The 24,164-nt window shown below is 41.2% G+C and overlaps 2 protein-coding genes across 2 annotated transcripts; one reads left to right on the top strand and one right to left on the bottom strand.

The window, feature by feature from the left end:
• Positions 1–13,223: 13,223 nt before the first annotated feature.
• smim20 (small integral membrane protein 20) lies at positions 13,224–15,937 on the bottom strand. Its single transcript, XM_046064194.1, has 3 exons — positions 15,674–15,937; positions 14,923–14,979; positions 13,224–13,449 (listed from the first exon to the last, which is right to left on the bottom strand). Exons 1-3 carry the CDS (start codon positions 15,780–15,782, stop codon positions 13,406–13,408), a joined length of 210 nt encoding a protein of 69 aa, XP_045920150.1. The 5' UTR covers positions 15,783–15,937; the 3' UTR covers positions 13,224–13,405.
• On the top strand, positions 15,938–23,736 carry man2b2 (mannosidase, alpha, class 2B, member 2). Its single transcript, XM_046064191.1, has 19 exons — positions 15,938–16,157; positions 16,312–16,458; positions 16,771–16,876; positions 16,981–17,153; positions 17,353–17,468; positions 17,628–17,805; positions 17,988–18,186; positions 18,274–18,464; positions 18,656–18,827; positions 19,239–19,375; positions 19,817–20,094; positions 20,615–20,806; positions 20,914–21,157; positions 21,261–21,371; positions 21,440–21,632; positions 22,388–22,534; positions 22,706–22,818; positions 22,941–23,058; positions 23,164–23,736. The coding sequence occupies exons 1-19, from the start codon at positions 16,023–16,025 to the stop codon at positions 23,265–23,267; spliced, it is 3,054 nt and encodes a 1,017-aa protein (XP_045920147.1). The 5' UTR covers positions 15,938–16,022; the 3' UTR covers positions 23,268–23,736.
• Positions 23,737–24,164: the final 428 nt, after the last annotated feature.

Here is a 24,164-nt window from a genome sequence, read left to right as displayed (position 1 = left end):
GATATAGTGGAGACTGAGAGAGGCAGGGAAACAGAGGCTGATAATGATAGATGGAGGAAAACAGAAAGAGAAAGACGTGGAGAGTGAAGTGCCGGGAGAGACAGAACCACTGGTGATGGAAAAAAGATGGCAGCAAAAAATGGAAAGAAGGGAAGAAAGACGTCCGGGGTGTGTTATAAGTAGGTGTGCTTGTTGTGGGAGGTGCAGTGAGCGGTCCAGAGATGTGGGAAAGGGGCCGGGAGACCAAGAGTTGAGGGCAAATGTAAAGAATAGGAAGAAAAGATAAAGACAGGAGTGGAAAAAGCAGCGGAGAGTGTTTTTGGAAAAGGAAAGGGGGCTGACAGAGACAGACAGGGGCTTTGGGGATAGTGGAAAAGGGATAAGATAAAGGAGTGCAGGCGGGGGAAATGTGTGAGAGAGGGTGTGACAAAGAAAAATGGGATTTGACATCAGTGGTTCGAGGACATACAAAGCATCTTTTAATTGAACTGATAGAGAAATGATTCGTGCCTTGCTTTAGCAAAGATAAGCTATTTTACAAAAACTTTGGAACAGTTTCTACAGGTTTGGAAACAGTAAAGTACTTAAATTCTACTTTTTTTCACACTGTATAGGGAACTTGATAGGTGCTTTTATTTTATGAGGGAATGACCTTTTGATTGTTGTAACTTATGTTGAGCTGGAAACTTTCCTCTTCTATCTTATGTTTATTTATCTTATATTTATATTTATCTCAAGGGCTAAGCAGTCATTTAATTGTCATATTGTAATGTCATATTTTCATGTTTGTCTGAGCTTGATAGTGTTGTTTTGTCTTGAACATGTAGATGAATAGGTTTCCAAAAAGACCCCAAAATTGGCAAATGAGTGAAAAACGAAAGCGTGAGAGATTCTCGGTATAAAGAGGCTTGACCTCCCAACAAGGTCATTGCTGTTTCCTTAACAGGCACCAAGTGTCAAGGGTAGCTTTTCGCTCGGTTGTTGCTCCGACCGCTGTTGCTTTCACTCCGCTTCTCTACAGTACAGGCAGGGCGGAGAGGGAAGAGAGAGATAAGGCAAGACAGGAGTTGCTGAGAGAGAGACAGCCAGACAGACAGAAAGAAAGAGTGAGACAGAGGACGAGAAAGAAAGAACGTCTGTGTGGGTGCCAGAGTGAGGTATAGGGTTTCCTGAGACTTGTTTTCCTGACTTAGCCATTCTGTAAGCCCATCTACTTCCCCTGTTACAAACACACACACACACACACACACACACACACACACACACACACACACACACACACACACACACACAATCCTTGCCTCTCCTCAAATCACACTACATATCGCAGGAGATAGAGGCTTTTGGAAAACTGAGCCCAGTTCCCTTGGGCTATTCCCAAACCCATGCTCCGGTTACACCACCACGTTCCAGAGCGCATTTCCTCAGTGTTGGGGCTGAGTTTACTTAGGCAGACGCCTCTTTCTTCTCAACAACCCCCAGAGCACTTGATCTCTGTTACTGGAACTCAGCTCCTATCAGTCCCCTTCCATCTAAATATTATTGGAGACAGAGACAATAAAAGATGCAAGAAATGCGTGAAATAACATTGGGAATGCACAGCAAGTCCTTTTACCTAGCACTTTACATTGGAAACCAATGTGTTAATATGGGAAGTGTGAATATGGGTCAATGGAATTGCTTAACAAATGTATGTAAAAGTAAAGTTTGAAGTTTAAGTCGTAGTTTGAAGTATAGCTCACATCGAAAAGTACCCGGTCGACAAGCTCGTGCTTCACAGTAAGGACGTGTTTCATCTCGAAGCCATTAAAGAGTTTGCCCATCACGTTAAATTGTCTCTGGTCCATTTACGGTCAATCTGATTGCTTGCACTAAAATGTGGCTGAGAGTCAAAAGAGGCATCATCTTTATGCAGAAGTCACATGGGGTTTCACTTCAAAAGCAACTTGTAACTGCAACAAACACAGACATCCAGATATACTGCAGGGGAAAGTAAGATAGAAGATGATTAATGTTTCTAGAAGTTAAAAATAGCTGGTTTGTGTTGTATGTGAAGTTGTTATGTACTGTGCATATTGAATAATGTTTCATTGGAATATCTATATCACAACATCACATTGCGCAATTTCATATTGAAACTGTTGAGGAAAGTATGCAAAATTCCGGTTATTTTGTGGAAAAATACGCGTGTCTGCTGTGTGGCTTAGTTATGTTTGATTTAGAGCCCTCATGATCGCTGCATAACGATCATGTTTCATTGCCCAGTGCCCTGTCACATGCGAGAGGGAAACAGAGATAAAAAAAAACTTTTCAAAGTAAGACGATCATGAAAACAACAGAGATCGAAGAGGAAAGGTATCAGAAACAGGGCCCATCAACTTTTGTGTTTTAATACATATTAAAGAATATCAAAATTAATATCGTTATCGCAATAGTCATGATCAACATCACATTTTATCAATATCATGCAACCCTAATATTTTCAAGCCTGGAGAGGCAAAACAACCCAATATTCTACAGGAAAATAGCAAAATTAAATAATAATAGATAAAAGTCTCAATAAATTCGCAACATTTTGCATTGTAGAAGTATAGCATGGTATTTTTCTTAATTGTTTAACATGTTTAGATTTATTTTATGACTCCCTTAGGATTTTTCCTGAACATCAGGTTGGAAACCACAGCTCTGCATGAGGCGGGAGTGGACAAAGTCACTGTTTTGCAAGTCTCAAGTCTTGGTGATGAACTCATAATCCAGGCCCCACAGTAAGTGAAGACGGATATGTCCAAAGTACAAGTCCTAAACTTTGTGTTTCAAGTCCTTAAAAGTCATTATTATTGTCTATCTGCTATTGTGTGCTGCCACACACACTTTTCCCTCCTGTTTGGCAGCAAGAACATCTGTTTCGGATTGATTATCACTCCTTTAGTTGATTTGCTGTAGACTTACTTAACACCAGTTACTCATGACTTCAACTGGACTTTTTGACTTGGAATGACTTTCTGTCCTCTCCAAGCCTAAAGACAGAACATTCTGTTAATGTCAGTTTCTGGTCTTATTTTAGCATATTGTCAAGTCTAAAGTCACCAGATTGTGGCCCGAGTACATACGACTGTACATCGCATAACATGACACCAAAAAGACCCCATCATTTCAGTTTATTACAATATGGGTCTCATGTTTGTACTTTTTGTCCATTAATTCTTACTGCTTACAAACAAACTCACAAGACAGGGCAACAAAAGTGACTGTTCAGATGACCAGACACGTTATAAAGAATGTAGTCCGATTGTCTAAATCTTTTCATTTCGAGGTACAACGGAAAGTGAGCATGCCTTAAGTATTGGTAATAATCCCTCAATGCAAGTCACAGTTGAACCAGAAAGTCATTTGATAAATTATAATAATTTTTATAATAATTTTTTTTTTTAACCTTCATTTCCTCTCTGTTGCTGTTTGTGTTTCTTGCCCTGCCTGATTTCTTTTTAGCATAGTTGCCACATTCTCACATATTTAACTTAGTGAGTACAATATTATTATCATGGATAGGAATAATGAGCTAAACTACCAAGATAAGACCCAACTTGTGATAAACCCAATTGATCCTTTAAGTAAAACAAAATACACAAAGCTCAGCACTGTACTTGAACAGAAATGCTTTGGATAATGACTTTCAGTCCATGCTGTCTGTGGTGTATCTGATATGTTCCACACTACATACTGTAGCTAGCGGGAGGGAGACAGACATCACTGTGCAGTAGTGTACATTAGGAATCCAGAAGCCGTGCAAGTTGGTTTTCCTTCTCTCTTGTCTCCCACCCCTCCTCACCCCCAAGCCAAACCACTCTTTCTGATACCTCAGCCTCCATCCAAAATGATTCATTCAACCATCCACCCACTATAGAAACACTGAAACAAAGAGTGAACGCAACATAAAACAGCCCATGCTTTTCCGACCACACGCCTTCGCATACAGGCTTGCAAACCCACACACAAATTTTGTGCACATGCCGTGTGCATACCCACAGTACAAAACAAACAAACAAAAGACACATATTTACTCATCCAGATACACATCGAATACACACATGCCAAATTACACACACTCTTGTTCACCATAATCCACATCATTCTATCTCCATCCGCCTTTTCCTGCACCAAAGCCCAAAGGCAACACCATTCCTGCTACCACAGGTCTCGGCCCACTTCCAGCGCCGACCTGAGATGACATCATTCCTCTATCCCCCTCGCTCCCTGTCTTTCTCCTTCTGCACCCATTCTACTGCAACAAAGGGCTACGTTCCAACACAAATCATCCAACCCGGCGCTTAATGACAGGGTAGAGCTAAGTGATGCCAGGGAGGCAGGAGAGCTGGAGGTACTTTGGTCTGGGATGCTGCCTGTTCAGGATTCCTCCCTGAAACATGTGGTTTGTTCGCTCTCTCTCTGAATGGAGCAGCGACGGAGAGATGGATGGATGAGGAGAGTAGGGAGCAGGGAAAAGGGAGACCACAAAGTAAGCTCATTGCCCATAGGGAGATATCGTTTGCAGCTCAGGTGGGATATGATTCTGCTTTCATCTCGGGGTGGCTTTCTTTTGTGGATGGCAATTAAATAGTATAGAAGTATACCCTTTGGACAGAATATGAGGATGAAGTTTATGCATGCAATTCAATCGTTTTTGCAAATTTCCTACTGACATCAGTGCATATGGGCGCTATTTAATCCTGTGGTTAGGTTTAGGGTTATGCACATGACATGACCATGGTTTATTTTTGACCCTCCATTGCACATACAGCCGAGGCGAACAAATGAAGGAAATAATGAAGTTCTTCAGCAGTTGTGGAAAGAAAATCCTTTCCAAAGCTTTAAAGCTATTCAAAAGGAAACGATAATACAATTTCCACAGTGTTAACTTAAAATTTATGACCCGGTCCTCAGCAGCTTGGATATTTTGACAATCTGACGTGCAAGAGCTGTTTTTGAGTCTTTTGAGGGCATGTCCAATTCCCATTACAAGTCTTTCAAGATAGGTCCAAGTCAAGTTGTAAGTCATTTGATGCTAGTCCAAGTCACGTCTGAAAGCTTGTAATGGCAAGTTTCCAGTCAAGTCACAAGTCATGCCATAGTGAGTCTCAAGTTAGGTCTGAAGTCCTTATGGATAAATTTATGTCACATTACAAGTCTTTTAAAGCCTAGTTCACACTACACGATTTGTAGCCCGATTTGCCGCTCGGCGACCATCAAGCCTGTGATCGGGAGTATATCAGCGGTTGATTGGCAGTCTCCAGTCGATATGTGGGAACTACTCAACAACGCATCAAAACAGCTCCCCGACACATTTCTGACACATCGCCAACGTCTGCCAGATATCTAGCATGCCAGATATCTGGAGAAGTCGGCCGACTCGACACCCACATCCAGCCAATGAGAGCTGGCAGCTGGCGGAGTAAACACTTTTTGAGTGAAATTCTTTCACTCATAATCTTTGTCTTTATAATTGGTATCTTATTAATAAAAAACAAAATATGTTTCATGTGTAGGTCGGGTCATTTCCAGTTTCACATTTCACGTGTGTTTTCTTGACAAAACGTGGTTTGGAGACCAGCGTCGGGTGACACAGTCGCTGTCAGCTCGTGTAGTGTGTGACCCCCTGTCACCGATCAGTCACTAGTGTGAACGCCACAAGATGGCAAGTTGTGCAGTCTGAACAGCACGGCCATCAACAAGTTTAAGTCAAATCTCAAGTCATGTGATACTAGTACAAGTCACATCTCTAAACTAGTAATAGCAAGTTACAAGTCAGGTCACAAGTCGTGCCATAGTGAGTCTCAAGTTAAATCTGAAGTCCTTCTGGACAAATTTATGTTAAATCCCAAGTCATTTGAGAGAAGTCAAGTCAAGTTTCAAGTCTTATAATGACGAGTCATAAGTCAAGTCCAATTCATGTCTCAGTTCATTCAATACAAGTCCAAGTCACGTGTCAAAGCTTGTAAAGACAAGTCATTCAAATCAAAACCAACTAAAGTCTCAAGTCTTGGTATAGCAAGCCTAAGGTCAAGTCTTGTAATAGTGAAACTAAGTTTGAGTTAAGTCACAGGAAATATGAGGCGAAGCACCAGTTTGGAAAAGTTCAAGTCAAGTTTCAAGTCTTCATAGGCAACTTGCAAGTCAGTTCTCTGACCCAATTCAAAGTCAAAATCAAATTCAGTCACTGGCCTGTTTATTTTACATCCTTTTTGACTTGAGCATAAAATGAAAGTACGAAAAACAAGCTTATTGTTTGTTATTTTTTCTGTGACATAAGAAATTGTTTATTCATTTTCCGATTTTGGATTCCCAGTTGAATATGAAAAGAACAAATGATACACGGATTAAAACGACACAGCATTTAAAAACTTTCCTTTCGAAGCTGTGTTAATATTTTGTTGCCTCCCTTACTCACTTTTTTATTGTTTCTGAATTTTAGCAAGTTTAAAACTTGACACTTGAAAGTTTTTGCTCTCAAGTCTCAGGTGAGGCCAAGTCTTAAGGGAGTCACATATCACAGCAGTCAGGCCCGAGCCAAGCCCTCATTTTTGTGACTTAAATATGTATCCAGCTCTGAAAGCAATAATATGAATCATATTACAAAGTTTTCTTGGGAGAAATCCTGAAGGAGTTCTCAAAAAACATGCTGTTCATCAGCAAAAAATCTAAAATTGTAGTTGTTCCAAAATTGTGATTCCTCGCGGATTGTTTTTATGAAGAGCCTTAAGATTTTTCTGATTATGTGAGGATGGTATGCAATGCATTGAACAGATACACCTTATTCCCTGCCTAAGGCAGAAATACAGATAACCAGCCTTACTAATCATCTGGACGATCTGGTTGTGTCAAATCTGCTGTAGCGCTCATTCCGTCCCTGGTCTCTGTCTGACTTTAGCCACATGTGAGCCCGCCTGCCTGGTGCTGTGCTGTAAACCTGTCATTGTTCTGGGTCAGCTCCCGTAGGATGTCCTGAAGGCCCAGCACCACCACACACACAAGCACTCACTGCAGCAGGATTGCTCCCCCTCCTCGGTGGGGAACGGGCCAAGAGCGGACAGCCTGTGTTCCGTCAAGGCGTCCAAAATTCCATGACTTTCCCAGAATTCCCGTCCGGAGCCAAGTCATATATTCTGTTGTCATCCACGAGGCCCTAATGAAAACCCACGAGGAACACAGAGGCACACCATGTCTGCACAACCACACACCATTTAGACTAAAATGAAAATACACACCAAATATGACTCATCACGCACTACTGTGGATGCTAAACATCAATTAAAAGTATTTAATTCTATACAGCTGCTTGTGTGCCATAAGATATAGGTCTGACTTATTGAATTCATTCGCTCTGTGTGTAAACCACTAATGACAGGATACAGTTCATCTAGCTGCATGAAAATAGCCCAGTATTGTGAGTATTTTCAAAACTGTGAAGCATTTAGCCCCCTGGTACACATTGAGTCCAACTAAAGCAAGACTTGGTGTGTCATATTAGATCATACTATTACACATTTTAATCAATCTGTATTGCATTACCTGCCTTTAAACAGCTCTGTGAAATCGCATACCTTCTGTATTGTTCACTACAACATAAATTTTAATTTGCTGTCTTGGGGTTAAACTGTTTATTTTTGATATAGTCCTTCAGACTAAGGGGAAGTAAAGTACCGTGCCAGGAAATATGAATGAAAACTGGCCCACCGAGTATACAAAAGCTATTTAAAAAAGCTTTCCATGGTTTTTCAATGTAAGCAATGGCTTTGATAGGCCGCAGACTTATTTTCACGAATGAACGTGTCAAGTATTAAGATGCCTTATAAATCAATCTCCTTCACGTTCGCCTCCCCTCTTTTCTTAGCCTTTCCGGGAGGTTTGGAAGAGCAGCGTGATTGCTTAGAGCACTGGCCCTCTTTGTCAGTAACCCTGCCTAAATCAACAGCCGCCCTGCTATTTTTGTGCTCACGAAATTTTTAAGATTATAATGAGACTGTAAAACGGAAACCTGCTATATAATGTGATTGACGGCGGAGACTCGCACGAGCTCAGACAGTGGTGCTGTAACTGTGTGTGTGTTCAGAATGGGTGACGATAATATTTCAGTCAGTGCGTGTGTGTGGTTTTGTAGGACTCAGTTAATCAAACAGTAAATGTAATTGTGGTTTCAATATTTTGGTTCCATAGGACCAGTGGAACATGGGACAACACTTTGAGAGAGAAAAAGATGGTCTGCATGATGAGGTCTGTCCATAACAAAGATTTTCCTCTCCATTGAAAAAATAAGATGGATGAAATAATAACGTTTTTCCCCAACCTTTAACTCAAACTAATTGCTTGAACATTTCCTCTACAGATCCATATGTGGACATGGGGCCAAGTGACAGGCTCCTGGCACTCTTCAAGGCAGAATTTCCTACTCACCTCATTCAGAGGTGTTGTTTAATCACATTCACCGGCTGCCTGAAGAGCCGCGAAGAAAGAAGGCCTCGCTGAGTTTAGGCATAAACACAGTAGAGATCACTGCTCCTGCAATGTGTTTTGTATGTTTCTGTTGAGGTTTGTTTGCAATTATTTACTGTTTATAGTAAATAATAGTTTCTACTGGCCTCATTTTCTACAGTAAACGAAAAAGACTGAATGTGATTGAAGTTTTCACCTTGCTGCTGTTTGGGTCATAAGCGCAACAGATCTCTATCTGCTCTTAGTTTAGCGTGTTAGCAAGGTAACATTAGCTAATTAGCACAAAACATAAGGCTGATGGAAATGCCATAACTTTTGCAGCTCTTTGTCATAAACCAAAGCATTGGACAAAGTGAAATTTTTATGGCGCTTGATGAAAAGTTAAGGGATCACCAAAGTTGTTACGCTTCATCCTGAGGAGACTTCTGTACCAAATTCTATGGCAATCCATCCAATAATTGATTAGATTTATCACATCAACAAAATGGCAACGTCATGGCGGAGCTACAGGAAATGTTGGAGGATCACCAAAGTCATGAGGATATATCATCTGGGAACTGTCTGTTCAGTCTGTTCAGTTTTTATTGCCATTCCACCTGGTAGATGTTTAGATAATTAGAATAATAAGGGAAAACTTTGACCTACTTGTGGTGTTAATGGAAAAGTGAGGTGACCGCCAAGAAAGGGGACACCAAAGGGGTGGGCCGACCATCCGACTAACAGATCGACACTGCCATCCTTAGAGTCATGCCTTGCTGTGTTTTTAGCATGGCAAACAAATGCTACCACACTACCTTAAAATAGCAAGGATGGCTCATTACCAGTAACGTGTCACTTACATTACTAAACAAGAATTGTGCTACTTACTATTCAAAATATTGTGAAAATGACTATGTTACAAACGTTAACTCCTAATTACTAGATGGATGTTTATAATGAGCTCAGCTAAAAACAGACTTTTAAGAGGCAAAAACTGCATAACATGTTTTCACACATGCGTCGCTGGGTGGCCAAATAGCTATACACACTGTTTATAACTAAATATTCCGGTAAGAGTGTAAATTACACCAGCCAACAAGAAGGAGAGAGCAGACAAACCATCATTGCATCATCTGCCCTTTACCATTGGCTCTTTGTGCACACGGCTTCAATGAACTGCAGTGCCTTCACGAATGGGCAACAGAGATGCAACCTAAAACAAACCATAATTATCTATTTGTGGTCCTGCTTCAGGCAAATATGAACATAATACAAAAGCACACACACGATGTTTGGAGTTCCAGTAAGTTCCACAACCACAGTTTTGTCTCCAGAGGATACTGGGTTCTTCTTAGCTGAATTTCTTTGCTTTCTTTCATGAAGAACACGCACACACACACACTCATGCGCTAAATGTAACCCTAGCTGACTCCAGACCACACTGTCACTGGGGCAGCTTGCTTCGCCTGCCTGCTGCGAGCCTGGCCGGTGCCTTTTTTCCTAGACATTGCTTCAGACTTATACTATCTGTTTCCACAGCCGTGCGCCTGCTGACCCAAGAATGTGGACAGCACTCCGGTACATTGTTTTACAAGGCTAAGCGGTGTATTTGAGATGTGAACTGTAGACTCTTGCTTGTTCTGTGGGAAAAAACCAACTGTGTGTATGTGTGTTTGAACTTGTGTGCATGTCTGCTGAATTTGTTTTTAAGTGATAATCTGTGACCCCAGAGGGAGCTGCGCAAAATCTCAATAAAAATCTGATAATGTGACTCAAGTGATGTCACTGAGTCAACGACAGCTGGGACTGAAGACGAAGTAGTAAAAAGAAGTGAGCTTATCAGACCTCTGTAGTCCGCTGCTCATCTCTGCTTGAGGCCAGTGGCTCAAGGTTACATTAACTGCTACTAACATAACACAGCAGAATCTGTACATTTGAGTGAATTAAGTTCAGTTGCACTGTGGGTAACGCAGGCATACCAGGTTTTGACAAGGAACAATGTGTGAAGTAGAAAAGACAACATCTCTCATTGCCTGATAATTTTTTTTTAACTACACAACAATGTTTCAGGAGTGCCATGCTACATTGGTAGGGTACTCTTTTAATGGGCCATGTTTTCATGAATTGGCTATAAGTTTATTGACTGCTCTGTGACAAGTTTAATGGCTGAAACTTTTCCATTTCATAAATTGTGCAGCTATTTGGAAGAGTACACAAGTTTATTAGTTGCGTTGTCTTGGTCTTAACTATGAATACAACCAATGATTATTTTTTCAATAAATGGATAGTTTGGTCTGTCTTTCTGCCTTTTTTTCTACCTTTGGGATGTTTTTTTTTTCTTTTCGTGCACATCCTGATGTTTTAAGCCAGACCATGTTGTGCACCAATAGCATATATTTAGAGTCAACATTTGCTCTTCCTTGATTTGACAGATGCACATCTGCATTCTTTTATCTTCTTTAATTTTCTTTCTCTGTATTGCATAATCTGATTGTAAGCATCTGGATGTCTTTCTATTTTGTAGTTGCTGGTTCTTATAATGTGGACATAATGATGTTTTGAGCTATTTTAGCTCTGTGGACAGAATTTTATGTTCATGTTGACTTTCATTGCTTTCATTCTGTACACTGTATGAGTTAATTAGGGTTACTACAAAATATTGGCCCATAAAACTAAAAAATAAATCGAGTGCTTTGGAGTTATGGCGTTGGGGATACCTCCCCTTTACTTTGATGTTTACGTGCGAGCATACACCTCATCAATTAATCGTGTAATAGCAAATAGACATAAAAAGAACAAGAAATCCTCCTAAAGTGTGAACACTAATAGACATTAATGCCGCAGTTCTCTGTCTTCAATTACAGTGCGTCATCAAGATGCTCCTCAGAGCTCTCCAAAGTTCTTGCCTTTGTTCACTTATTTTCACATAGTGTTAGTGTTTGACATAGTATGAGGCGTTTGCTTCCTTCCCGTATGCTCTCTGCTGTTTCTCCAACCCCCTGACCTGTCTGTCAACCCTTGCTCCCATGGCAATTATTTAGAAACCTTGGCCAATTATCTACCCCTCCTGAACACACGCCTAACGAACTGCTCAGAGAGAAGATGTGCCACCACTTTCACGACAACCGCCTCAATAGCTGGGAGAGATTTGTGTGATGGGTTAATAGTAGGATAGTAAAGGAGCTGTGGAGGCGACACTGTTGAGTTCATGTTGGTTTATAGTGCGCTGTGACCCTATTGAACATTTTATAGCAATGGATGTCTATCTACATACTCAGCTGAATGGGACAAATGCCACATAAAGAGAGGACTATACAACACAGAACCAAAGCCTGGTACAGACTTCAGAAAAGACAGACGTGAGGAGTTTGAAATGAAAGGTCATAGTGTCATGGTGATTCAAACACTGACTCATAAGCAAGGCAGGACTAAAATGCCGAAGGCCTCACTGCACAACCTGTTACATACTTTGCAAAGGCAAAGCAACAGAGATTGAGTGTCTTTCTATTCTGTGTGTAGGTGACGCGTCCCCTCAAGAATGTGGTTCTCTTCCTCTCGCCGTTCTCTTCAATTTCCCCTCTGGTTGCTTACTTCACTCACACAGCCGAGAAAGCAGTCGCTTGAGGAATCTGGAAAACACCAGCGGGGAATGAGAGGAATTTCTGCTTTTCGTTTTCTCCTCAGCCACCCCCTCACCCCTTGCTCTCTTTACTTTGGATGCCTCTGCGCAGCCGGGCTCTTGAGTTTTCTCTTGTTTCTGAATGCAGCCCAACAATAACAACCTCTCATAAACAATGGGGCTTGTTGATTGGGGGGTTGAGAAGGAGAGTGGCCGTTGCTGGCCCGTGCAGTCGGTTTTGCTGGCAGTGGGCCTCGTGAACAGTCCTAAAAGTCCGAAAGTACAGGCTACATCGAGGACCATGAAAGATTTAAGGGCAACTTTAAAAATGCACCATCTCTGAGGGACCATAAACACATGCTTTACTTATTTCTTAATCTATCTTTCCTCCAAAAGAACTTTGATGGACCAAACTCTGAAAGGGGATGCTGGTCAATGTCAGGAAACCACAAAAGTACAGGGGATTAAAATTGTAGTTTTGGAATTCCCTGCTTTTACAGCACCCATGGACTCGTAAAGGGAGTCTGGATCACATCGAGTAGGATTTTGAACAAGACGACCATGGAGCTCTGCCCCGGCCTTTCAGCCTATGGGCAAAACACAGCTAGAGTCACAAGCCATTTAAACATCTGAGCAACAATTAAACCCTGTGTCCGTGACAGGGAAATAATAATACAGAGTGAAGTGTCCTGGAATAACTCTGTCTCTCTATTTCCATTTTGGAAGATGATACCACACATTACGGAACGTTGTCCCCCATCTGCTGAACCGTTTTTATGACTCTCATCTCAACTAAATGTAAATAAAATGTCAAAAGAGATTCTTGTGAATAGGATGGGCAAACAAACCACTGTATTTTATTATAATTTCCTACAGGCTGCATACCAGAGCAAGGCTTTTGGAAATACTAGAGTTTTTCCAAAATATCTAAGATGCACAAACAAAACATCACACAGTCCAGTGCCTTCTGTATCAACAGATAGGCATGGAGCGCCGCCTTGTGGACAAAAGAAAACTAACAGCACATCATCTAATATTTTTGGAAATATGAAAGATTAGTGAACTGAGGTAGAAAGTTAACCATATATTTCTTGTCTCACACTTATACTTACATTAACAGGTCATTTAAAGAGGCATGTTTTAGGAATAAGAGCTTTAAACTTTATTAATATGGTTTAATTCATCACATCATAACCAAAACACGCATTTTGGACAGCATTCATTCACTCACATGCACACCAAGCACTCATCAAAAAGGTGTTCTCTGTTCAAAGTCTTAAGCAGCAGCAGAGTGTGGATTAAGTAAAGCGCCACTGGACATCATTTTCCTGCAGGCTTGAATGGATCAGACCATATCTTCACACCTTTAGATAAAAACATGAAATAAAACAAAATAAACAGTGTCAGCATGCATGTAACTGCATTACACCACTATTAAGGTGCTGAATTAATAGAGGTCACTGGTCATGCCACACCTGTTTCAACAGTATGCACAATTAAATCAAATACACTGCTCAAAAAAATAAAGGGAACACTTAAACAACACAATGTAATTCCAAGTCAATCACACTCCTGTGAAATCAAACTGTCCACTTAGGCAGCAACACTGATTGACAATCAATTTCACATGCTGTTGTGCAAATGGAATAGACAACAGAGACCCACACAAGTGGCTCAGGTAGTGCAGCTCATCCAGGATGGCACATCAATGCGAGCTGTGGCAAGAAGGTTTGCTGTGTCTCTCAGCGTACTGTCCAGAGCATGGAGGCGCTACAAGGAGACAGGCCAGTACATCAGGAGACATGGAGGAGGCTGTAGGAGGGCAACAACCCAGCAGCAGGACCGCTACCTCCCGCTTTGTGCAAGGAGGAGCAGGAGGAGCACTGCCAGAGCCCTGCAAAATAACCTCCAGCAGGCCACAAATGTGCATGTGTCTGCTCAAACAGTCAGAAACAGACTCCATGAGGGTGGTATGAGGGCCACAGGTGGGGGTTGTGCTTACAGCCCAACACCGTGCAGGACTTTTGGCATTTGCCAGAGAACACCAAGATTGGCAAATTCGCCACTGGCGCCCTGTGCTCTTCACAGATGAAAGCAGGTTCACACTGAGCACATGTGACAGACGTGACAGAGTCTGGAGACGCCGTGGAGAACGTTCTGCTGCCTGCAACATCCTCCAGCATGACCGGTTTGGTGGTGGGTCAGTAATGGTGTGGGGTGGCATTTCTTTGGGGGGCCGCACAGCCCTCCATGTGATTGATCATTTTTGTGTGATTTTGTTGTCAGCACATTCAACTATGTAAAGAAAGGAGTATTTAATGAGATTATTTCATTCATTCAGATCTAGGATGTGTTATTTTAGTGTTCCCTAAAATTCCCTTTTTTGAGCAGTGTATATATTTACCATACTTGCATACTTTCAGAGTGTGGCTCATCATATTGGACAATGTAGTGGATGCCTATAGATTTAAATTCGGTAAACCTTCTGTATATTTTGGAGGGAGTGACTATCAAAAGTATCCTGATATTGTACACTAATACATCTGGTGCTCCCCAAGTAAAACAAACAAAACAAATGTTGGAAAATATTGAACTAGACAAAAAGCAAAAAAGAAGCAGAACCACACTGAGACAGTCCATCTGTGTAGGATAGACATATTGATGAGAGGTCTTTGTAAATTACATTAATATCCCATCAAAGAAAGTTCAAAAACATTCTGACTCATTGATAAAAATTTTATTTTAACACATCACATTGTGTCACTTACATATACCGTATTTATTTATGATGCTTCAATCTACACAACACTGTACATAAATCTACTATGTGCTCTTACCCACAGGTTGAACGTCTGCCTGGTTGACTCCTGCCCGGTTCACCTTTTGGACTTCTCCTAGCAGAGAGAGAACAGTAAGTTACAGTGTAAGATTTTAGTGGTCAAGATCAATTACCATGACTTTCACATTGCAGCTTTATCGTGCTATTTTGTCTGGACTTTCAGTAACACTGCAAGACGTTTATCCACAATCTGCTGTTACTGTACGTCCTGACTATAGCTTTGCACCTGTGCTGGCCAGAACTGGCTCAGAGGGAAAAGGACTGTCCAGTAAGCAGAGTGGCTGTACGAGACATGCAGTGAGATCAAGACTATTTAAATAAATACATATTCCTGACCTCACTCTATCTTTGTCTTAGCTGGTTTAACTTCATATTTATGGTTTTAGAAAAGTGGAAACTCTTGCAAGTCTAACGTTAGATGGTCTACGAAAAATGGTTTTCCCTTTCGCCACTCTGAAGAACTTTCGTTGAATGTTTTGGAACCATAAAAACCCCAGTTCACCAAGTTAAATTAATGTTAAAGTGCCATAAAAGAGAGGTTAGCTAACTTAAACCTGTAACGTACTCACTCTAAACATCCAGCTGACGTTAGCTAACTAAATAAAACTAACGTCCGTTATAATGTTAGCTTAGTTTAATTTAGCCACGTAAAGAAACACTTAACGCTAAACAATTAGTACAATGCTAAAATCTTACATACTAAATGAAGTTAACCTAGACATTAAGTAAACTGTCTGTTGGCCACTTACTGTACTCATCTTTATGGGTGAGCGGGTAGAAAAATATGGGGTAAAACGCAGCTGCGACAGCCGTTACGAAACCCCCGAAAACCAACACTATTTTACTGTTTTTTGACATTTTAATGTTGCATCGGATGCACCACTCTCACCTCCAAAAGTACACTGCGTTTACAATAACGTGATAACGTAATGTTTCCGGTGTAAAGGTCGCTAAAAACCGCGCATTAACAACAGCGGAGTGACGCTAGTTTGGTTTCTCTGGGCTTCCGTACTGAATAAGTCACATGCTGCAGCACAACAATAATAAGGAAGTCTGGGTGAAGATTTGTGAAGTTCTAATTATTCGCGGTCTTAAAAGATGAGATTTATAGCCTTATTTGTGTGTTTTCTATGTAGCTGTTACGCGAATGGCCCGACAGGCGAAAACGAGCCAATTCACACATTTGTGATCCCTCACAGTCACATGGATGTTGGCTGGGTGTACACCATTCAGGTAGGTTTCTGTCACCATATCCATGACAAGCATATACTGTACGCACCATGCTGTTTCCTGTCACCAAACCACTGTTACCCGTGTAACGTGGAGGAATGTGTGTGTGTATGTTTTTTCCTTTTACATAATGTATATGAGTGTGTATTGTCCATAGGAGAGCATGCACGCGTATGCGGCCAATGTGTACACCAGTGTGACAGAGGAGCTGTCAAAGGCTGAAGACCGCAGGTTCATCGCTGTAGAGCAAGAGTTCTTTCGGCTGTGGTGGGATACTGTGGCCACAGACTCCCATAAGAGACAAGTAAGGACACGTAATGGGTCAATACTCCGTACTGACACTAAAAAATGCTAGATAATCTTGTTTAATCCCCTTTAAGATTAATATTCCTTAGGAGATACTCCCCTATTGCACTTTACTAAAGTTTGGGGTCTTGCATGAAACAGATTACTAAAACTGTGGTTAAAAATCAATGCAGCAGAGGCAGAGATATCCTGATTTTAGTCCCTGGTTCTCCCATGACAAGTAAACAGATCTTCATGTGTAAAGTTGTTGGAGTAACCTTTTAAATACACAGTAAATAATTAACATGTCATGGCTGGGTTGACTTTCTAGGTGCAACAGCTTGTAAAAGAGGGTCGACTTGAGTTCATCATTGGGGGCCAAGTGATGCACGACGAGGCTGTGACTGATCTAAACGATGAGATATTACAAATGACAGGTAGTGCGACACATTTCCTTCCCCCTTGAATGTCAGTTTGAGATAAGAGATTCGTACTAGCCTCTGTGTTTTCTCTTGTTCTCTGTGTCTCTGTGCTGTTTCAGAGGGACATGGTTTCCTCTACGAGACGTTCGGTGTGCGTCCTCAGTTTTCCTGGCACGTGGATCCATTTGGAGCCTCTGCCACCACGCCGGTCCTCTTTGCCCTGGCTGGTTTCAACGCCCACCTCATCTCCCGCATTGACTATGACCTCAAAGACACCATGCAGAAAAACAAGGTATTAGTTGATGGCTCAGTCTAAATGCTACTGCTACCACTAGCAAAGGGAAGAAAATTCATAAATTGTTCAAATGTTAGCATTTCTTTTGGAGTTGTTCATCATCAATAAAGTACTTTTTAGTCTGTATACTTAACTCTCTACCTTAAAATGAGGCTAAATAGTTTCTGCATGGTGTTTATCTGTTATTTTACTACAGAAACTACAGTTTGTATGGAGAGGTTCTCCCTCTCTCAAAGAGAAGCAGCAGATCTTCACTCACACTATGGACCAGTTTAGCTATTGCACCCCATCATACCTGCCATTCTCCAACAGGTAGTCCATGTTTAGACCATTTATTGGTTATGGTAAATGTTGCCTATTTCTGTAATTAATTAACTGCAAATGACTTATAATGTATTAAGCAAAAATAAGAAAATGGATTATACAAAGTGCTGATTTTCCATTAAAAGGAAACCTGTTCTTACATCCCAGCTCTGGTTTCTATTGGAATGGAGTTGCTTTGTTCCCCGATCCCCCTAAAAACGGGGTTTACCCCAACATGAGCCTGCCCGTCAGCAAGGACACAGTGCACGCCTACGCCAAGACCATGGTGGAGAACATCAAGCAGAGGGCTGCATGGTTTAGGACAAACCATGTGCTCTGGCCATGGGTGAGTAAATGGAGAGTGTTTGTATGTTGTTTTTTTTTTTCCTCTCTTTAAAGTGGATGTTGTGTAGAGTTGTTTTGATCGCTGTAAAGCATCAGTTTTTAAAGTTGTCTTCAACATACCCTTGCTTCTCCGTGCACCTGATTAGTAGACGAACTTGTATCTGCTCTGTTCTCCTGTTTCAGGGCTGTGACAAACAGTTCTACAACTCATCTGTCCAGTTCAACAACATGGATCCTCTGATGAAGTACATCAACCAGAACAGCAAAGAGTTTGGGGTGACAGTCCAGTATGCCACTCTTAGTGAATACTTCCAAGCCATCTACCAATCAAATCTTGAATGGGAGCTCCGTGGGAGTGAAGATTTTCTACCATATTCCACTGGTGAGAATCCTAAAACATAATAATGAACATGAGGCAGAGTCCAACAGACTTTTGTTGCTGATATCATCTACTGTGGCTGATTCCTAGAGCCGTACCAGGCATGGACTGGGTTTTACGCCTCCAGAAATGTTCTGAAAGGAGTTTCACGACAGGCTAGTTCCCTGCTGCATGCAGTGGAGACTCTTTTCACCCGGTACCGAATCAGCTTCCCTGATGGACCTGTAGCTAAAGACTGGGCCCTGGACAAACTGAGGGCGCTTCGCTGGGCTGTCTCAGAGGTAGGAGTCCTTTAACAGAAAATAAAGCAAATCATGTATGTATACATGGGGAAAAAACATATTTAATACTTGCCGTGCACACTACACACTGTTCATGTCATATAGGTATTTATCATGTGTTTCAGATGAACACAATTCATAAACTAGTTTGATTTTAATGCAAAACGTTATTTACTGGTGTGTGTTTCTAGGTCCAGCACCATGATGGGATCACTGGCACCGAGTCTCCCAAGGTGGCAGACATGTACCTGCAGCATCTCATGCAGGCCATGATGGGAGTGGAGGAGCTTTTGGCTGCGCTCTTCCTGCTGCCCCACAACGTCAACACACCCAGCATCCTCGGCAGGCGCTACCACAGAAAAGGTGTGAACATTTTGCAAGTGGACTTCAGCCAAGCTACCGTAACGTAAACTACCTCTACAATGACCAGTGGTGTTTTTTTACATTTCTGCTTGTGGATGAATTAAACATATGACACAACATGATCAGTTTTAGAGGTGCTGGTGCAACCTAGCTGTTTCCCGTTGTTTCCAGCCGTTATGCAAAGCCAGGCTAATCACCTCCTGGCTTTTACTCTACACTTAACACACAAGAGTGGTATTGGTCTTCTCGTGTACATCTCGGAAAGGAAGCAAATAGGTGGATTTACTTCAACAGTGAAGCTGAACAACATGAAAAATTTGCTTTTAGAATAATTTGTGCTTTAAGCTAAATGCTAACACTTGCTTGAAGATTACTCAACAATTAATTAGCCCTTTAATCTCCTCATGCCAGGTGTTGATCGGGCTTTGGAGCAACATGTCATAGTTTACAACCCATTAGCATGGAACATCACCACAATCATCAACATCACTGTAACCTTCCCCAGTGCAGCCGTCTTTGATGACGATGGACAGCCTGTTCCTGCACAGGTAGTGCGTTTTGTTTTTAATGAAAACTGATGGTAACACACAATAGTATCTATCCAAGGTTTGCTGACATTAACTAACATTAGCCACCATATGCTCCTGGTCATACCAGACCAAGGCAGAAAAACCTGTGTATTCAAAAAAGCAAGAGTGAGTTTTATTGCTTATGTATATAAAGAGGAAAAAACATGACATGTCTTTATTTAAAGTTACATAGTCTCTCTTTAAATATTGAATGCTTACAGTTTTACTACAGTATATGTGTTACTTGTCACAAAAAAATACAGTGACACATAGTTTAAAACGTTATCAGGTGTCCTTTATACTGAATAAACCATTTTAAATATGCTTTATAGTGACAAATAAGCATTTATTCACATGAACTAATGTGTAAATGAATCTCTATAATTATATACTGTAATACTATCTTCCTCTGTCTGCCAGATCCAGAGGTCAGCGCAGTCCAATGTGGCCTACGACCTTTTCATCATGGTGCAACTTGGCGGCCTTCAGCACAGGAAATACCTGATTAAGACGTCTGAGGCACAGTGCTCTGGGAGGCCCAAGTGTGGCTGGACTTACAAAGCAAAAGGGGTTCAGTTTGAGAGACGCAACATCAGCAAATGGACGAACACAGGAAAAAGACTCCTGCCTGTTCTGAATGGATGTTACAAGCTCATGTTTGACCAGGATACCAATCTACTGCACAGCATCACTTACCTGTGCGTTTTTAAGCCTTGTACGACTCATGTCGCACCACATGCAGATATACTTAAGTATAAGTTGCACTATACATAGGGAGTAGTTTAAGTATCGTTTACATTTCTGTACATGTTGTCACACTCACTCCTCCTGTTTTAGATAAGGATGTGATACTGTACTTTAATTTCTAACTTATTAGTTGCATCTAGAACTGATTAGGATGAGCCATTTAATCGATTGACAGAAAATAAATTGGTAATGTATGTAATTAAGTCATATTTTTATCACTGAATGTAAAAATCTGCTAAAATCTCACTCTTTTATGATAGTAAATTGAATTTTGACTTGTGGGCAAAACAGATGTGAAAGCTTTTGGAAGTTGTGATGGCCATTCTTCACTATTTTACACCATTTTTAACAATTAATATGAATATCCCACTTGTAGCCCCTTCATGGCTCATAAAAACTGATATAACTCAACATAATTTTATCTTAAACTCTTGTACTCTCTGACCTTTCACCTCTGTCATCCTTTCATAGTCAAGAAAAAAGAAGAGTGACGATGACTCAGGACTTCTGGGAGTACCACGCAAATGGAGACGTGAAAGCAGGACCCATCTCTGATAACTACATCTTCAGCGCTAACGGTTCAGCTGTGCGGGCCTACAAGGCTGTGGAAATGGAGATTATCCCCGGGAAGATTGTGACCGAGATCCGGCAGCACTTCTACAGGTGGGTGAAATGAACCAGCTGCTTTGCTTCTGTCTTTTTTTTTTGGAATAATATTTCACAATTTTAATGAGATTCACTCTTATAATTTGACACGTTCGATCGTCTAGAGAGGAAGATGATAAAGACTACACGTACTCCATCACCACACGTGTCCCAGAATGCTTTGGGAGCAGACCACGGTGTCACAGGCTGGAGCAGACCTATTTGCTGGGCCCCCTTTGTCTCAACACCGAGGTCGTCCTCAGAACCAGCTCCTCCTTGAAGAACAACAGGACCCTGTACACAGATGACAATGGCTATCAGATGATGGAGAGGACATACAGGAAGTTCACTAATAACAGTTTAGCAAGAGTAAGCTTTTGGAGAAACTGGACTATCGAGATTTAGGGCATTTATAACCGTGCAGTAAAATAGTGGAACATGTAGAATAATCTCTATAATCTGCATTTTGCAGAACTACTTCCCCATGGTTCGGGCAGCCTACATTGAGGATGACCTCAGCAGACTTGTGCTCGTCAGCGACAGAGCTCACGGTGTGTCCAGCCAAGCCAACGGACAACTAGAGGTAAAAAAACAACAACTTAAAGATAAAACAAACAGAAACCCGTTTTAACATCCTGTGTACCCCCCCAGGTCATGCTGCATCGTCGTCTTTGGAACGACTTAGCCTGGAACCTCGGCTACAACCTGACCCTCAACGACAGCTCGGTCATAAGGCCCACCCTGTGGATGATGCTGGGCTCCATCAGTGCCACCTCCAGGCTTTACCAAAGGGAGGCAATAGAGCTGCAGCACAGACCTGTCATCATGCCCATAGACCAACCTCGTGAGCGCTTTTTTAAAAAACGTTCTTATTTTAGGGTTTTTTTGCAGTTTCACGTTTCTTAAGCCAGGTTTTGCAAAAACATGACAAATTGTCACAGAATTGTAATGGGTAAACCTGGACTACACATGAAAAATGTAATACCTTATATTTAAATCTCTGCAAAGATATCCTTTTTCATGGGTGAGAATTCAGGTCAACTACAGAGAAAGTTTTCGGCAGCTTTAGAATTGTATTTACTTGTTTGATGACTTCAGCTGGGTGATCGATTACAGAGACAGGGGCATTTCAGGTGCAGACTCTCTTCTCCCTCTTTTAAGAGTTAACATCTTTAATTCAAGTGTATTTGAATAGCACAAAATCACACACATGGCACAAACTTGTTGAGGTGAGTCTGCAAAAAAATAAAACAACAGAAAGCAAAAAGAAATAATAGAAACCTCGGGACTGGCAATTCAAAGTGAGATGCTGGGAGTGCAGTAGGATTTTTTTAGGTGGGAAATGTCCGGAAAAATCAAACACATTCAACAACAACCAGCGTACAAAAAAAGCAGTAAGACAGGAAATCTGTCAAGCATCAAATCCAGGTGCATCCTAATATTCGCTCACCAGTTCAAAATATACATTAATAACAGCAGCAGATAAACACGAATAGTCTGGATCAGCATTGCATTTTGACACCCTCACTGGAATATTGATATTCTACTACTCCTGATATATGTTGGCTGACAAAACTTCCCAATTGCTTGTGCCTGTAGAGAGGCCCTGGCAGGAGAAGGAGCCCAGAGGAAGTTCTCCCGTGCATTCGGTGGTCCTGCCGCCCAACCTCCACCTGCTCAGCCTCAGTATCCCTGGATGGAACTACAGCTCTAACCATGATGTTCACCTGAGCCACATACACTCGGGTCAGCTGTGACAAATACTGGGCACACGCAAGTCTGTCCAATTATTTTTAGTGGTTATGTTGTGAGGTTTTTAAGGTCCTTGCTGATTTCTTTTTCCTCAGGCAATTGATAGACCATTGCTTGTCTTTTTTCTGAAGTGTCTTTTTAAAAAAATAAATGAAATACTTGTAGGTAAGGATTTGCACTCAGAGCCAGACTACGATCGTGTCCTGTTGAGAATCATGCATCTTTTCGAGGAGGGAGAAGACCCCGAGCTTTCAAAGCCGGTCACCATAAACTTGAAGGTGTTAATAACAATACAACTTGAATTTCTACACATTAATGTCATAGTATTTTAAGAGGAAAGCCTTGAAATGGAATTCACATCATCGTTTTCTTTATCAATGGTCATTTCCTGTGTGAACAGGAAGCTCTGCAGGGCATAGGGGAAGTAAAAGTGCTGGAGGAGCGTTCTCTCACAGGAACCTGGGACGTAACCAGTCTGCAGAGATGGAAGTGGAAAACTGTAGATAACTTTGAAACAAGTAAAAAACACTTTGGCAAATGCATTTTGATAAACTTACAGTAATATGTACATTTCATGAAATAGTTTCCTCATTCCTTTTACATGCCTTTTTTGTTCTTCTCAGACAACAAAAGTTGTTGGAGCTGTGCAGATGAAGCTTTCACCGTGACCATCTCACCCAAAGAGATCAGGACCTTCTTCATTCACTTTGCTTCCACTAACTTTTAGGCTGAACTGTCTTTTGTCTTCTGTGAAGATAGCCCACCATTCGACATGATATGACAATGCTTTTAAAGATGCGATCCTTTGTTACGTTGTTTATTAATGCTACTTTTGCACTTTCATTTGTTGAGAAGCACTGATGTGTTGATTAGGTGTGAGAGTTCACACTCTGAAGCCCCCGTCGAATCTCACTGATGATTATTTTGTTGAGTTTGTTTAAATGTCTGATTTCACAAACACAGGCCAACAGTAAAGTTTGTCTGACATTGGGGTAAGAAATGATGGATGAGAAATCCAAACACGGTGGCCCAATCATCCCAGTGAAAGCTGCTCAAAAGTCTCTCCTACCATGGATGCCTTTTAAGTATCTTAAAATCTGTTTTGTGTGACTTGAAGCCAGTTATTACAGACAGCCGGCTGGCTGACATCCACAAATGAAAAATTACAAAGAGAAATAAAAGCATTTTAAAAAGTCTCCAGCTTAAAAGGAGCAATTATTTAATTTATTAGAACACAGAAAGGTGGAAAAGCTTCTTCTGACATCATAGTTTATTTGCTTGTCACGTCTGGGTAATCTGGATTTTGTTTCTATCTTACAACAGTTTGTAGCAGTCCTCCTTCTGAGTTTATCAAATACCTGTAGCCATGATACAGCAGTAGGAAGTGCGTCTCCAAAGTGAGAGGGTTATGTGCATGTGAAAGACAAAAATATGTTTTCTGTCCTGTCCAGTAGCATTATTGTGCACATGGATGTATTCCCATGCATAGGAGGCAAACTCACTAACCATTAAAGTAAATAACAAAATATGGCAACAGGTAGTAATGAAAACACACTTTCTTGTGCTCTGAGTCACAATAATTAGATAAGTCTACCTTTATACATGGACAGAAGGTTCACTGTTT

The sequence above is a fragment of the Micropterus dolomieu genome, linkage group LG12 (assembly GCF_021292245.1).
Source record: "Micropterus dolomieu isolate WLL.071019.BEF.003 ecotype Adirondacks linkage group LG12, ASM2129224v1, whole genome shotgun sequence".
NCBI lineage: Eukaryota > Metazoa > Chordata > Actinopteri > Centrarchiformes > Centrarchidae > Micropterus > Micropterus dolomieu.
The sequence above is the reverse complement of the archived record's forward strand: the minus strand, read 5'-3'. Positions and strand labels throughout refer to the sequence as shown.

Excerpts from the sequence above, each read along its gene's own strand:
- smim20 (XM_046064194.1), bottom strand. The coding sequence starts at position 15,782 with ATGTCAAAAAACAGTAAAATAGTGTTGGTTTTCGGGGGTTTCGTAACG. Across the intron at positions 14,980-15,673 it reads CACCCATAAAGATGAGTACA|GAGAAGTCCAAAAGGTGAAC; the intron begins GTAAGTGGCCAA and ends TCTCTCTGCTAG. Across the intron at positions 13,450-14,922 it reads GGCAGACGTTCAACCTGTGG|GTGTGAAGATATGGTCTGAT; the intron begins GTAAGAGCACAT and ends TTTTATCTAAAG.
- man2b2 (XM_046064191.1), top strand. The coding sequence starts at position 16,023 with ATGAGATTTATAGCCTTATTTGTGTGTTTTCTATGTAGCTGTTACGCG. Across the intron at positions 16,877-16,980 it reads TGAGATATTACAAATGACAG|AGGGACATGGTTTCCTCTAC; the intron begins GTAGTGCGACAC and ends GTGCTGTTTCAG. Across the intron at positions 17,469-17,627 it reads TACCTGCCATTCTCCAACAG|CTCTGGTTTCTATTGGAATG; the intron begins GTAGTCCATGTT and ends CTTACATCCCAG.